Below are 13633 nucleotides of genomic sequence, written 5' to 3'. Positions count from 1 at the left end.
AAAATATGTATAATAACACTGTAAATTATCTCTTATATAAATATCAAAATCAAACATATATATACATACTATATATATTTGATCTAAAGAGTTTGTTTAACACCACCTAATACTATCATAATACATAGCAATGACTAGCTTGAACCCGACCCATAAATGATTGAGACCGATTATGGCCCTACAGACGACGACCGGTTACAAGTTCTATGGAATCAAAGAAACCAAAATATTGCAAGAATGAAGGGGGGGTTTGTTTTAGATCTCTTTCTCATACTTCACTTTTATATTGACTCCAGTCCATTTCATCTTCACTGTCCTCAAACTTAGTATCAGTTTCCACTTCTTTTTGTAACTCTACAGGTTTTGTTGCATCCAAACCAGCCTGTAAAACAAACAATTTAGGAAACAATGACAAAGAAAGGTTAGAACAGATTCTCAAAAGATGTACAAAGTTCAATATATCATACGATGATTATATAACACTATGCAGCAATATTGTTCAGTCCAGATTTTGTTTCGTTTTCATGGGAATAGCTGCTAGATATAGAATACTTTCTTTTGGTTAATCGTGGTGTCTATGCCAGCATGTGCACATCTTGACTAGTCCCCTGAAGATAACATCCAAAAAGATCTCAGTGCCTCTGAGGAGACTCGAACTAGCGACCTATGGAGAAGAGCCCCGACGCATAGCGTTTATTTGCTAGTTGCGCTAGCCTGGATACATCTTGACTTAGGAGATAGGGGATTCAGCTTTCTATATTCGCTTTTGTGTTGCACTATTCTACAAATTGCTTTCATTTCATTATTAGCATATACCCGGCTAGGTTAAAAATTTATCACCACCATGGGCTGACTCTGGCAAATAAAGACTAGGGTTGGGAGCTCCTCCTTATAGATCATCAGTTTGAGTCTCCTTAGGACCAATGGGAATTTTCGTGGCTGTTAACCCAAAACAATCTTACTTCTTCGATAACCAGAAAGCGAGAAAGTGCATTTTTAGGTTGCCTATTGTACCTATGGATGTACCCTACATGACAGTTTTGAGTAATTGTATTCACAATGCACATATGATTGTCAAACTTCACATAGGTACTTCTTAAAAGGAGATGAAGAAAAGAAAATTTGACTAAAATAGCCAATCCCATCAACCAAAGTCACTTTTTAGACATTTTAATTCCCATTTTAGCCGGAGAATGCCTTAACCGTTTGCGTAAAGCCTACTTTCAGATTAAAAAAAAGGAAAAAAAAATCTTTATGCAAATTTGCGTAAGGATCCCCATTTCCATAATTTCTTTTTCTTTTTCTTTTTTATCTGAAAATAGGCTTTACGTAAGTGCACAAGGCATTTGCATATACTTTGGCTAAAATGGGAATTTGACGCCAAAAATGGCTAAAAAGTGAATTTGATGAGGAGATTGTCTATTTTGGTCAATTTCCCTAAAGAAAACGAAGGTCATACATTGATGTCAGTAGCAGTCACATCTTCGTCCTCCTCGCCTGTCAGATTAGTTGGGTCGTCATTCTCAGAATCTTGTGCTTGGGCTTGTTTTAGCCGCTCAATTACAACTTCAAATTGAGAATGACCTAAAATATCATAAGAAAAGACATGATATAAGAATAAATAGAAAATACAGTATGTTGTTTGGTTTTAGCTGTGTTGAATTTTGCATGGCGTTATTCTCTTTCGTTTTCCTAACTGTTGTTCATCATTTCCTTTTCCAGTTTTAGTTTTATCTACTACTTGTTATGATTCTAGGACCTTAGAATAAAATATTGGGGCGATATATGCTTTAGAAGATGACACGCACGCTTTCAAGAAAAAAATAGCGAACGCAAAAGGTTAAAGTAGAGTATTGATTGATGGGATGGCTTAGTACTGGTGGAAGTAGATGTTACCTTTAGCACGAGTGGTTAGAGCATCACTAAGCCTTAAAGGTTGTTGTCGTTCTTCTTTTTTATACTTGGCTTTAATCTGCTCACGAGTCCGCCCAGGAAAACATTCTTTTATCATTGATAGATCTGTCCCAAATTGCTGAATGGCCTGCAGTATGGGAACTCAAATTCGTATTAAAATGCTTTGAAGGACAACAAAAACACATTTATCCAATTAAGCAAACTGGAAGCAGAACTTCACTCGCAGAGGCAGACCTATGAAGGCCGAGCGGGGTCCCGTGCACCCACTCAACCGACTTCCGCAAGTAGAATTCTTCTTGGGGTATGAAAGGTGCACCCTCTAAAATTTGAGAGGTGCTCCAAGATATTAGAAAAAACAAGGAACATCAACCAAAAAACCTAAAAAGGTCCATCGAAATCAAACAAAAAACTTAAAGAAATCCCTCAAAACGGTGGAATTCGGCTAAAAACACATCTGGTGACTTTGCGGCCTTTGATCCACCAGGTGCACCCGCTCCACAAAAATCCTAGGTCCGCCACTTGGATAGTAAAGTACCAGGAAAAGCATGTAATCGTTGGTTGATCAATCAACAAAGGCACTTCTCCCTCGGCCCCAAAATAAGCGTCCACATTTCTATTTATGTTTGTCCCAAAATAAGTGTCCAGTTTCAAAAATAAATAACTAGATTTCCAAATCTACCCTTAAGTAATGCACAAATATTTAAGAGTTGACGAAGACATAAAATTGTCATTTGGTTAACTAAAAAGTGTAAATAATTATACCTCTCTAAAACTGAGTGCCTATTCAATTGTGGACAATCATTTTGGGACGGAGGGAGTAATTTACAAAGGGAAATAGGAATGTTCTTGCAAATCTCAACTGCATATAGCAATAGTGTCTGTTAATGACAAGCAGAGCAAGTAGACACTAGACGATTTACCTCATAAAAGAGTTCCGTGTCTTGTTTTGACCATTTGATTCTCGGTGTTATTTTCATGTGAGTGCGATAATTATAGTAGGTAGCATTCTCTGCCTCCATTGAATAATCATGTTCATAAGCTGAGCCTGTGCCTTGTGCAAAAGCCTCGTCTTCGTCATAGTTGTTGGAAAAACTACTAGCACTGCAAAACCATGAATACAGGAGGGAAAGAAGAGAAAGAGACGGACATTATCGTTTATGCACTCTATAATGACAGAACATGAAATTCAAAGACAATCCTAAGGTGAAAAAACAACCATCCATTTGACCGAAACCAATCGTATGTTTGTCCGTCCTAAGCTTTAAGCTTGGAGAGGACAAAAATGCACATACGGAATAAATAGAAGCAAAAAGTTCGTTGATTGTTGTGGACAAACAAAGCTTTCACCACACACAAGACGCTTAATATTTTATTCGCAAAACCAATGCACATTCGTAAAACATGTTCCTCTTTCACACCCAAAATTCCAAACCAGTGTCACTTGACGAATGAAGCGAAGAACAAATGGTTGCTATAACAGACTGTTCCTGTATTGTGATGTAGAGCCACGACCCTCTAATTAGTGATAAACACTACACGGAATAAGGATGCATACATTAGACCCTCCGAAACCCCCACTATGTATAAGACTTGGGCAGCAACATCATTAGTGATTGATCGCCACAGTTTCTCTCAATGCAAAGTGTGTGTTCTTTAACACAATATAAACATTTAATGGAGCCACCAGAATACTGGGATATTAATGACAGCTCTTACTTGATATTTAACCTCCCTAAAACTTTCATATTCTTGAACAGTGAGTTCATTAATGGAGCACAGGTAATCAATCTAATGCCATAACAAGATAGAAACTGGAAATATGATTATCATGTTAGACCTCATAAAAGTAAATGTGATAAACTATGGAGGAATAGAGAAGCACCAGATCTTATCGAACATAAGTACCCTGCTCGTGACTCCTGATAAGAACATGGTTATGTATGACAACTACGAACTATCCAGGAACAACCAGATACACCAGATCTTACAAACTTAAATTAATTTAAGTTGGTAATATGCACATACACTTGAAAATTTGAAGTGCATAAAAATGAAGGATTGATCGAATTTTCATAGAAGAATCCTCTACATAGTAAAAAGAGTTTGGACAAGTTGTTCATCAACCAAATAGGTGATAGTTTCTCCCAATATCCCAATACTTTTACCTGAAATTCCAGTATATCCATTCAATATTAAAGTACTTATAAAAGGAGGTCTTTTGTTCTTCACGTTGCAATAACTTTTTAATGCATATTTTTGCCACACTCCCTAATGAGCAAGTTGCATATGAGGTCATGAACCAGTTTTTTAAAAGTGAATAAAATTTTACAAAACAATTATGATGTTTCAGTAAATGCAGGTGCAGGAAAATGGTGCCAACTTATTTCAAAAAAAAGAAAATGGTGGCCAACTATTGATATGGCTTTCCATCGAAGCAAAACCATATAAAAGTTAAGGTTTGCTTAACTAAAGTTCCCAGCACACAGCATAGAGCCCAGTGGATCCCAAAATAAAGGGAAAGTTCCAAAAGGATGAGCAGAAACAATCCTCCATAACCATCTCAAACATGAGATGGTGTTATTTTGTGAATTTGACATTTTTTGAGCAGGATATAATTAAGAAATATGAGCATTCCAAATGAACCTTAATACCTTTGATTCCTTGCAGGTGTTCCTGAAGTAGATGCTTCCTTTTTCTGCACAAAAGAGAATAAATACAACAGAGAGATAAGAGGCAGATAACAGTCAGCATCTAAAAAGGAAAAGTAGCATATTAAGCACTATGAAGAGCTCATCAAGCTTATTTCTCAAATCTCTTGACTACTTCCTCCAAGATATATCTTGCTTAACCCCGTTTCTCTTTCTAGCAGATACAATTATTGGTCTACATAGTACTAAGATAAAACTGAATAAACGAAAACCACCACAATAATAATATCAACCGCAGTACCAAATTTCATAAAATCAGAATCCATATCATACTTCATTCATCTGGGTGTAGAACACTATACTTGGAAACTTTTACATTTTCAAGTGTCTGCCAAATCCTTAATGGAATTGTACTTGGGTTACCTTGTAGAGTACTGAGGCTACATGAGAAGTAATTACAGGGGATGAATAAAAACGAGCAATGTTCACAGATCTTTCATTGTGATAAGTAGGGCACCTGAAGGGCTGAGAGAATTATTGAATTCCTGATGATGGTGGCCACGAGTGGTTGAAGAGCAAGTTGTGGCACTGGTAGAAACCAATTTACTGAAATCAGTAAATTAATTTGTTTTCTACTCTAGTGAAATATCAAATGTGGGTAAACACCATAAGAAACCAATTACATATCCACAGACTATTACAGTGCATTCCCACCACAGTTGGCTAATAAGTTGCTCTTGAGCCTCCAAACATTATGTAACACGATCTAGCGGAAAACCCATAATTACCATAATATATAACACTTGATCGTTAATGCATGCTTTAATCACACACTTTTGCCTCTCCCTTTTACCACACAATCTAAATCTAAGTAAAATGCAAACAGAAAATTATCACTTTGTAGTACTTATTCTGGAGCATTCTGTGTGGTCTATCTTGAATCTATATCTTAACCATGTCAAAAGGCAATGGATCGTATTAAAGAATACATCTAAGTATAATATGAAGTGTTTTTTTAAAGGATATAATATGAAGTGTTATATGATACGTATATGGTAGATCAAAAGGGGACAGACAGGTAATAACAATTGCCACATGGAAGTCCCCAAACAGTATGAAACATTCAAGAAAAGAATGAAAATGGTACGTACCGCTAATCGCTCCCTATGCTCTGCAAGCCTGATTAATTCCTTCATGGGCACAGTATGCATATGCATCTCAAGCTCATCCTCGGTCATTTTAAGCAAATCTGGGTTCACTATGGGAGAACCAAATAGTCAATACTGGTCACAGGTGTTCCTCAAACACTTTATCATTCAAAACTAAAGTTACCTTGTCTTTTATTACGTCGAGTTCGGTGAGGAAACTTCTTTTTGGCTACTTTAGTCGACTCAGCTGGTACCTCATTGGCCTTTTTACGCTTTCTAATGGGCCTTTCCTTCTCATTAACAGGTTTCTTTGACTTGCTTCCCTTTTTTTCATCTAAATATTCACTTCCGGGTTCATAATCACCACTATCTTCATTCCCATGCACAAAACCATCATCAATACCTTCATCGTCAGATTCGTCTATAGGTTCAAGTGTTTTGTTTGATCGCCTTCTTAATCGCTCAGAAGAAGTACCAACTTGATTCTCCAGACTAGATTCAGGAGAATTATCTAGCTGTGTAGGATTCAACCCCTTACGTGTTTTTCTCTTTCCCTTCTTCACACTCTCAGGGCCCTATCAGAAGGGGAATGGATGAATCAAAGTTAGAATGGGAATGGGGTAGAAGTAGAAAAAGAATATTCACACAAAAACATTTTCAGGGAAAAATCTAACTGCTGAAGGGGACTCTGTAACAGCATCCAGGTGCTCTTCAGGAATCACAGAATCCATTTGATCGGCCAAATTCATTGATTCTTCATTCACATGGAAATCAAAGATTGTCTCTGTCGGAGCTGAATCAGTGACTCTCACAGATGCTGAGCCAAGTATGTCATCTTCTGTAAACGAAGGAACATCCTTGTTCTGCATGTAGTTGGTTTGAGAAGACACTGAATGAACATTTTCCTCATATTGAACAGACGCTAGATCTTTATCAGGACTGGTCACAATCTGTTCCGGTTTACGAGTTTGTGCCTTGGGTTTTGGCTTGAATTTGCCAACCCTTGGTCCTATATTGATCACCAGTGTAAAGCAACTAAATATTAGAAAGAGCATAATGAATAATACATGAACTTACTATTCGGACGTACCTGAGCAAGTTTTTGAGTGAGACAAAATGTCAAGAGATTCCCAGAATTGGGAGCTTTCTGCATCCTAAATTTGGACACACTCCAAAAATTAGAGTTTATTGAGATGGTGCTTTTAAGTAAGAGGAGAAGGAAAGAACTCATGGTTTTACCTTAGGTCCCGATAAATTTCCTATCTGGAAGTCTCCATTGTCATTAAAAATAGCAGCTTCCTCCCCTGTTAAAGGATCGAGCTGTGCAGGACTTTCAAAGTTCGTGCAAGAATCAATATTATAGCTCAAGTCAGGTTCTATGGGTCCCTTCTCCAGATTCCCATCAATGGAAACATGACCAGTTGGTGCGTTTGAGCATGGTGGCGAATTCACTGCATCATAATTTGTTATGTTCAAAGAAACTTGTAATTCAACTGTTGTATTTTGTTATATTCAAAGGATAACTCACAAGTTCCATAAAATAACTACTACAATTTTAAATGTGATCAGAGCATATTGGCTTTTAGAAAGCACCTATGTGGATGAATGATACAGCTCCAAAACAAACATGATAGGCTTTTTCCAAAAGAGGACCCAATATGCTAATATAATGCACACATAGTCAAGTCACCAGCTTTTCTAAAAGCTAAAATCATTTGCTAATACTCCAAAAAGAAAGAAAATTAAAAAACTATCCTGCATATGTCCCCTGCTAGATACCATGTTAGTAGATCAATGAACCATCAGGCTGTGATGTATATGATGAATTCAAAATACACCAACAAACTAGAAGATACATATGCATATGCATATGTAAATATTAGAACTAATGACCTTCCAATGACATAGCCTCGATGGTACTTTCAATTTGGTGAACGTATAGTATCTGGGTCCATAAACTTTGACAGAAGTAGTTTTTGGCCTACATTCATGCCAATGCACCCTATAAACTTAGCAAATATGATATTTTTTGGCACTCTACAGCCACCATTTTAAGCTTTTCTGTATCAAAATTCACACTTAGACTCTTCATCCACCTACATACACACAAGAACAAATACAAATACATCAACAACCAATTCAAGTTCGACAAAAATGTCAAACGCAATAACACACATACCCCACATGCGCAGAAGCAGGCCAAACGTGATCAATGGGAAAGCCCATACCAACCCAGTCAAATTATTTTGGTAAATAACAGAATCGTGGCAAAGTTCAATTTTGAAGCTTTGTGTGTTCCAATCTCATATATAACATGTGTCCTTATAAAATTTCAGAATTCGGATTTTGACATTGAGGGGGGTAGAGACTTGGGGTGTATTTGGTTCACTTTAAGGAATGAGATGAAAATGCAAAATAAGAATTCAGGAGAATGAGAATAGTAATGAGCACAGAGTTGATGATGTTTGGTTAAAACTAATATAATGAATGAAAAATTGTTTTAAATAATATTTTAATACAAATATATTTTGTTCAACTTGAAAAGATAAAATAAGTTCCATCCAACGTGAAAGTAGAAAATATGTTCCATTCAACATCACAAGATGGACCAAGAGGGAATAAAATTTATGTTCCCTCCAGTTCGGTCAGGTGTGAAAATTAATGGGTTTGAGGTAATCGGCCCATTATATTATATCAAATCAAACCCCATTAACAAGAATCTAACATTATATCAAATCAAACCCCATTTTTCATCATCATTCCCATTCCTTACCTTAATACCCACAACCAAACACCCCCTTAGCCTCCAAAGTAATCCATCATTTACAAGAATCTAACATTTGTAGTTGATCACCAAAGGCCAAGATTAATGCATGACAAGTTTTTATACACTAAGCCTCCTCTTCCCAAAAATCATACTGCTTAAACATCACATCAAATACGCTCAACCACCATATCCAACAATATATCATACCCCATCCATGGTTCTACCGAATATTATTAAGGCGACAAACAACTAGTGATAATAGTAACAAGATGTAATATAAACATAAATAATAACCGAAATCATAAATGCTCTTGTTTATCTAAATTTGACAGAAGAATAACTGTGCTCTTAACTGACCTGTTACTATTGTAGATTGAGGAGGAAAGTCATTAAGTGATTCCAATGTAAGAAATGATTCACCATGCTGTGTGCAACCCAAAAAGAAATTAGGCAATTGTGGTCATCGGAAATATGAAAGCTTAACATAAAATTTACCCACCACTTCCTGTGATTTCTCAAAGGAAGACTGCCAATCATCATTGATATTTCCAGAAATTTGGTTGACATCATTTCCAGGTTGTTCCTCCACGATTCTGCCTGTAAACTCATTATTTGCAGCAGCAACATCTTCAACAAATTGCCTCAAAGGGATTGATTCCGATTTCTGTTCTAGTTGGATTTTAGGCTTTGGTTTGGGTTTGGGTTTTGGTTTGGCTTTGGGTTGAAACTTTGTACTGGTTTTTGCTGCAACAGTCAATAAATCAATAATGCCCACCATTGAAGCATAAATATGACATATTAGAACATCGATAGAGGAAGAATAAAGGGAGAGAGAGAAAGAGAAACCAAATGCATATACCATTGTTTGCAGCATCAGTTGAAAGCAAATCATCCAAATCAAAATCCATGCTGAATTGTTGAAAAAATCTCTGAATAATATAAAATTGATAATAAATAAAAAAAGTAATATGCTACAGCCTCATATAACAATGCAAATTTCAACGTTTGGGTATGTTAGAAGCAATCATGAATCATCAACTTAAAAAATATCAAGTATGCACAAGTAAATTTCGAAATCAGGCAACCCCCCAAAGAATTACAATGATCCAGTTAATTGTATATTGTCAAAAAATGGGCAGCACACAAAAGCCATCTAGCAGATTTTAATAAAAACAAGCCATTATACCAGGTCAAAAACTACTTGGGGTAGGCGAAACATTGAACCTGTCAGAAATTAAAAAGAGAGAAAAAACTTCCTTGATAATAATATTAACCTTCCCCTAGTTCTTCTATTGCCATCTGCTCGAAACATGTCTTTCCTCTCACTGGTGTATCATAAGAACTACATAAAGATGCAACTGAAATATTAAATCCGAGATGCATCAATTCCACTTTAACCGGATGCATCAATTTGGCAAAAACAGAACTCATGAAGATGCAACTGAAATATTAAATCCGCAATGCATCAATTCGGCCCAAAACACATCGGTCGTACTCGTGTACCTTAGTGTTGCAACAGCGCCAAGAACTTGATGCACGCGTTGTAAAACGCAAAACAAGGTTTAAACTTATAAACATAACTTAAACTGTAAAGTGGTAAGTCGTCTCGTTCTTTTCAGGGAGTTGGTGGTTAAGCTAATAATGTGTGTTAAACCAATTGCACATGCGTCACCAAGATACTCTACTCAATTAAATTGAATTAAGCTCAAAACTTATTAAAAAAACGAAATCTACTTGGCACAAATACAGTACTTCCAAAATCATTGGAGTTGAGAGTTGTATTAAAATGCTAAACATATAAAAAGCAAAACATCATAACTAGGCATTAACTAATGAAAACTAGTAAAAACGGGAACTCTTTCCATTAAAAGTAACATAAAGATCATCCACATCTCCTACTAACCATCAAGTAAACATATTAACTTAAAATAAAACTTCCATCGAGCACTTGGTGTGCAAAACAAGAAATCATGAATTCAATTCAACTCTTATAAAGTAGCACATTCATACGAACAATCAATAGCCAAAATCAACAAAGAATATTTCAACATCGAACACAAACTAAATCACTAAGCTAAACTATATCTAAAATCTCAAAGGATGCCATAAAAATAATTGCCAACATCAATTCATGGCTTTTGCAAATTCAAATCCCAAAATCAATGGATTCTAAGAGAAATCAAGACGAACAATTATACAAAATTCAATCCAAGACTTTCAAAACCAACCATACCAAAAACAACACTCGAACTTTATTCTAAAATTAAACTAAAATTAATAAGTGTAATCTGTTATGAATAGAAAACACTTGAAACAAACCTCCCTAATAGATTGTGTTGCTGTTGTGTTGTAACTGAAGGAGAACGAGAAGAAAGAAACCCCGTCAACATCCCCCGTTTGTTCAGTTTGATTACAGGAGAAAAAAGGCAGCAGCCACACCCTCCCTTGTTGATGCTTTTGCTGCTGTTAAAACAGCCCCAATCGATTCACCAAGTACGATGTAAGACTCCTCCCTAAACCCCTCTAGAAAATCCCTTAGTAGTGTATCCCTTTTTTGTGTTTTTCCAGTCGTGAGTTCTCCCCAACAGTCCCCTCCTTTTCTTCTCCCTTTTAATCACTTTCGCCCCCTATGGTGCATCTCCTCTTTTTTATATGCCAAGAATAACCCTTAGAATCTCTCCCTTCAATGGTACCCCCCCAAGAACAAATTTGATTCTCCTTCCCTTCTTTCAATGGGGAAAAGTTCGATTTACAATAAATTTTTACCAAACTCATTAGGATCAAATGCACATACATTTGGGGAGGTTTTTGAGCAGCAAAATGGCTGCTGCAATATAATCCCATTTAGGTCTTATTTCTATCCTGGTTATTTTATTAGTACCGTTATCGATACGATGGAGTCACCCTTCATGCATTCTATTAAGTTTCGTCTTCTAGTTGATCCAAGTTATCCTGGATACGGGCTTATTAATGATGATGAATGGATCGATTTGTTGGTAATACACTAATACATGATATCTGACCATTCTAAAGCCTTTGGTACTATTGTATACTGTAAAAAAGTTCCTAACGAGGTGTGGTTAATTAAAGTCTGCTTTAACTTGGTTGTGTTAGTTGGGCCTACAGCAATCTGTTGTCATTTGTGCAAGCCATAATCTTCTTGAATTAGAGGTAAAGAACGCAAGGCTTTCAATGAATAAGATAAACCTATTGCTGATGCTAACAAGTTTGACACTTGAATTGATAAGAGTAGATGACTAGAAATTAGAACCTAAACGAGTTGAATATACATCGTCACTTATCATTTATCAGTAGCCTCTTTTAATTTAATTTTGCTTTTGTTTTTACACATAGATTATGGGTTAGGATTAGAGTTCCTGCACAAGATTTTTCAAGTTCACTATGTTATTTACTTTTAATATTTGATTTGTTAAGAAGATGATGATTTGTTAATTTTGCTTTTAATATTTACTTTTAATTAAGATGATGTAATTTTATCATAAAGAAGATCAAAGTGAAACAGATAAGTCGGGCTTTTTTACAAACACTTGGCATACATAACTAATGAACTCTAAAATCTGTCATCATAGGCTTATATATCATTCATCAACTAGGCAAAACAAATAGGCTTTTTGGAGGCCCTGTTACACATGTTATCACGTACTACTATTATAGTTTATCTAAAGACTAAAGTCCTAAACAATAAACCGTATGTTAATTTTGATTTCCTAAATCCTAACCAAAACAAGTAAACAATATGAACAAAAACATAAGTTACATGATCTGAGTATGGTATTTTCTACATCAATGAATCTAAACAAGTAAATATCAAAAAATTCGGTAGCCCAACTCAAAACCATAAACAAAATCGGTATTTGGTAACTCAAAGCAAAACCAAAAACAAAATACGTAACCCAAATCAAAACCAGAAACGAAATCGGTAATCCGAACTAAAACCTAAAGCAAAATCGGTAACCGAAACCAAAACTAACAAAAAGCGGTAACCCAAATCAGAACCGATAACGAAATCGGTAACCTAAAAGACTTTCAAACAAGTTCATCATTGCCTCACTGGGTTTTATTAACATCACCATTGCAGTTTGCAAATAATCTGCTTTCTGCTACATGAACGACTACCAATTCCACCACGAACGACAGAGTATTAAACATTATAACTATATAATATGCGATTTACAGAATATTAAATATTTAATTACGTAATCGGCAGTGTCGGTTCATAAGAGCTGAAATCGATATTCTTATTGGACTACACTAAGATGAGATAAGGATGGAGTCTATCACTCTATTGCTTCTACCATTGAAACAGATGCCCAAAAAACGATTCCTTCAATCCTTCTCCATGGGAGTTCAGCTGGTGGGTCTCTCTCTCTCTCCAGGTTTATGTGTGTGTGTGTGTGTGTGTGTGTATATATATATATATATATATATATATGTAATGCCCACAAATAATAATCTGGAAGAAGAAATACCGTCGTTGATGTGTGAAGTGCAGGCCCGTCCACCGAACAGCAGAAGTGAACAAGGTGAGAAATACCGTCGTCGATATGCGAGTGTTGAGTGCTGACTTTGGATTCAGATTCATGGAGAAGGTCAGAAGGAAGGGGCGAAGAACCAAACCCAAACATATAAAGAAATCGCATTGTTCATACCTGAAATCGCAGATAGAGAGCGACGACAGACACCGATGCGCTGATGGCAAAAAAAATAGAGAGTCGATGATGACACTGATACGTTGGTAGCTAGAGAAATAGAGAGAAACCACCGCAGGGCGACGGTGGGAATGGTAGCAGGATTGCTCCAATTATCTTGCCAATTAAATTGATGTGTCTTTTATATTTGATTTAATTACATAACCGGTCCTTATACTTTTTATCAATATACATATTTGTCCTTTAACAACAAAAGTTTGTATTTCAATCAGGTCTCAGTCACGGTTTGTCTACACCGTCAAATTGTAGTACAAAAAAAAGTTAAATTTAATAAACTTTTAACTTGTAATAATTAAATGTTTGAGTTTAAAGATAAAAAATTATTTTATATTAAATAGAAAAGAAGAAAAACACTAAAAAATCAAACATAAACGATTGTTATCCTTAACATGTTAAATGTGTGATTTTGAATATGACTTGAAAATT

The 13633-nt window shown here is 35.8% G+C and overlaps 1 protein-coding gene across 4 annotated transcripts; it reads right to left on the bottom strand.

Moving 5' to 3' along the window:
• Positions 1-227: 227 nt before the first annotated feature.
• Positions 228-13271, bottom strand: LOC112516570. Of its 4 annotated transcripts, XM_025123688.1 has the most exons (14): positions 12968-13271; positions 9337-9406; positions 8977-9221; positions 8835-8901; positions 6950-7161; positions 6801-6864; positions 6385-6719; positions 5895-6285; positions 5714-5820; positions 4566-4609; positions 2835-3015; positions 1897-2041; positions 1460-1584; positions 228-382 (listed from the first exon to the last, which is right to left on the bottom strand). In XM_025123688.1, exons 1-14 carry the CDS (start codon positions 13136-13138, stop codon positions 269-271), a joined length of 2271 nt encoding a protein of 756 aa, XP_024979456.1. In that variant the 5' UTR covers positions 13139-13271; the 3' UTR covers positions 228-268. The 4 variants fall into 4 exon arrangements, with proteins under 4 accessions (XP_024979456.1, XP_024979454.1, XP_024979455.1 ...); XM_025123686.1 differs by having other exon boundaries at positions 8977-9406; XM_025123687.1 differs by having other exon boundaries at positions 5714-5811; positions 8977-9406.
• Between the last annotated feature and the right edge of the window lie 362 nt (positions 13272-13633).

Source organism: Cynara cardunculus, assembly GCF_001531365.2.
Source record: "Cynara cardunculus var. scolymus isolate 2C chromosome LG 8, CcrdV1, whole genome shotgun sequence".
NCBI classification, from domain to species: Eukaryota; Viridiplantae; Streptophyta; class Magnoliopsida; order Asterales; family Asteraceae; genus Cynara; species Cynara cardunculus.
This window is presented reverse-complemented; position numbering and strand designations above follow the sequence as displayed.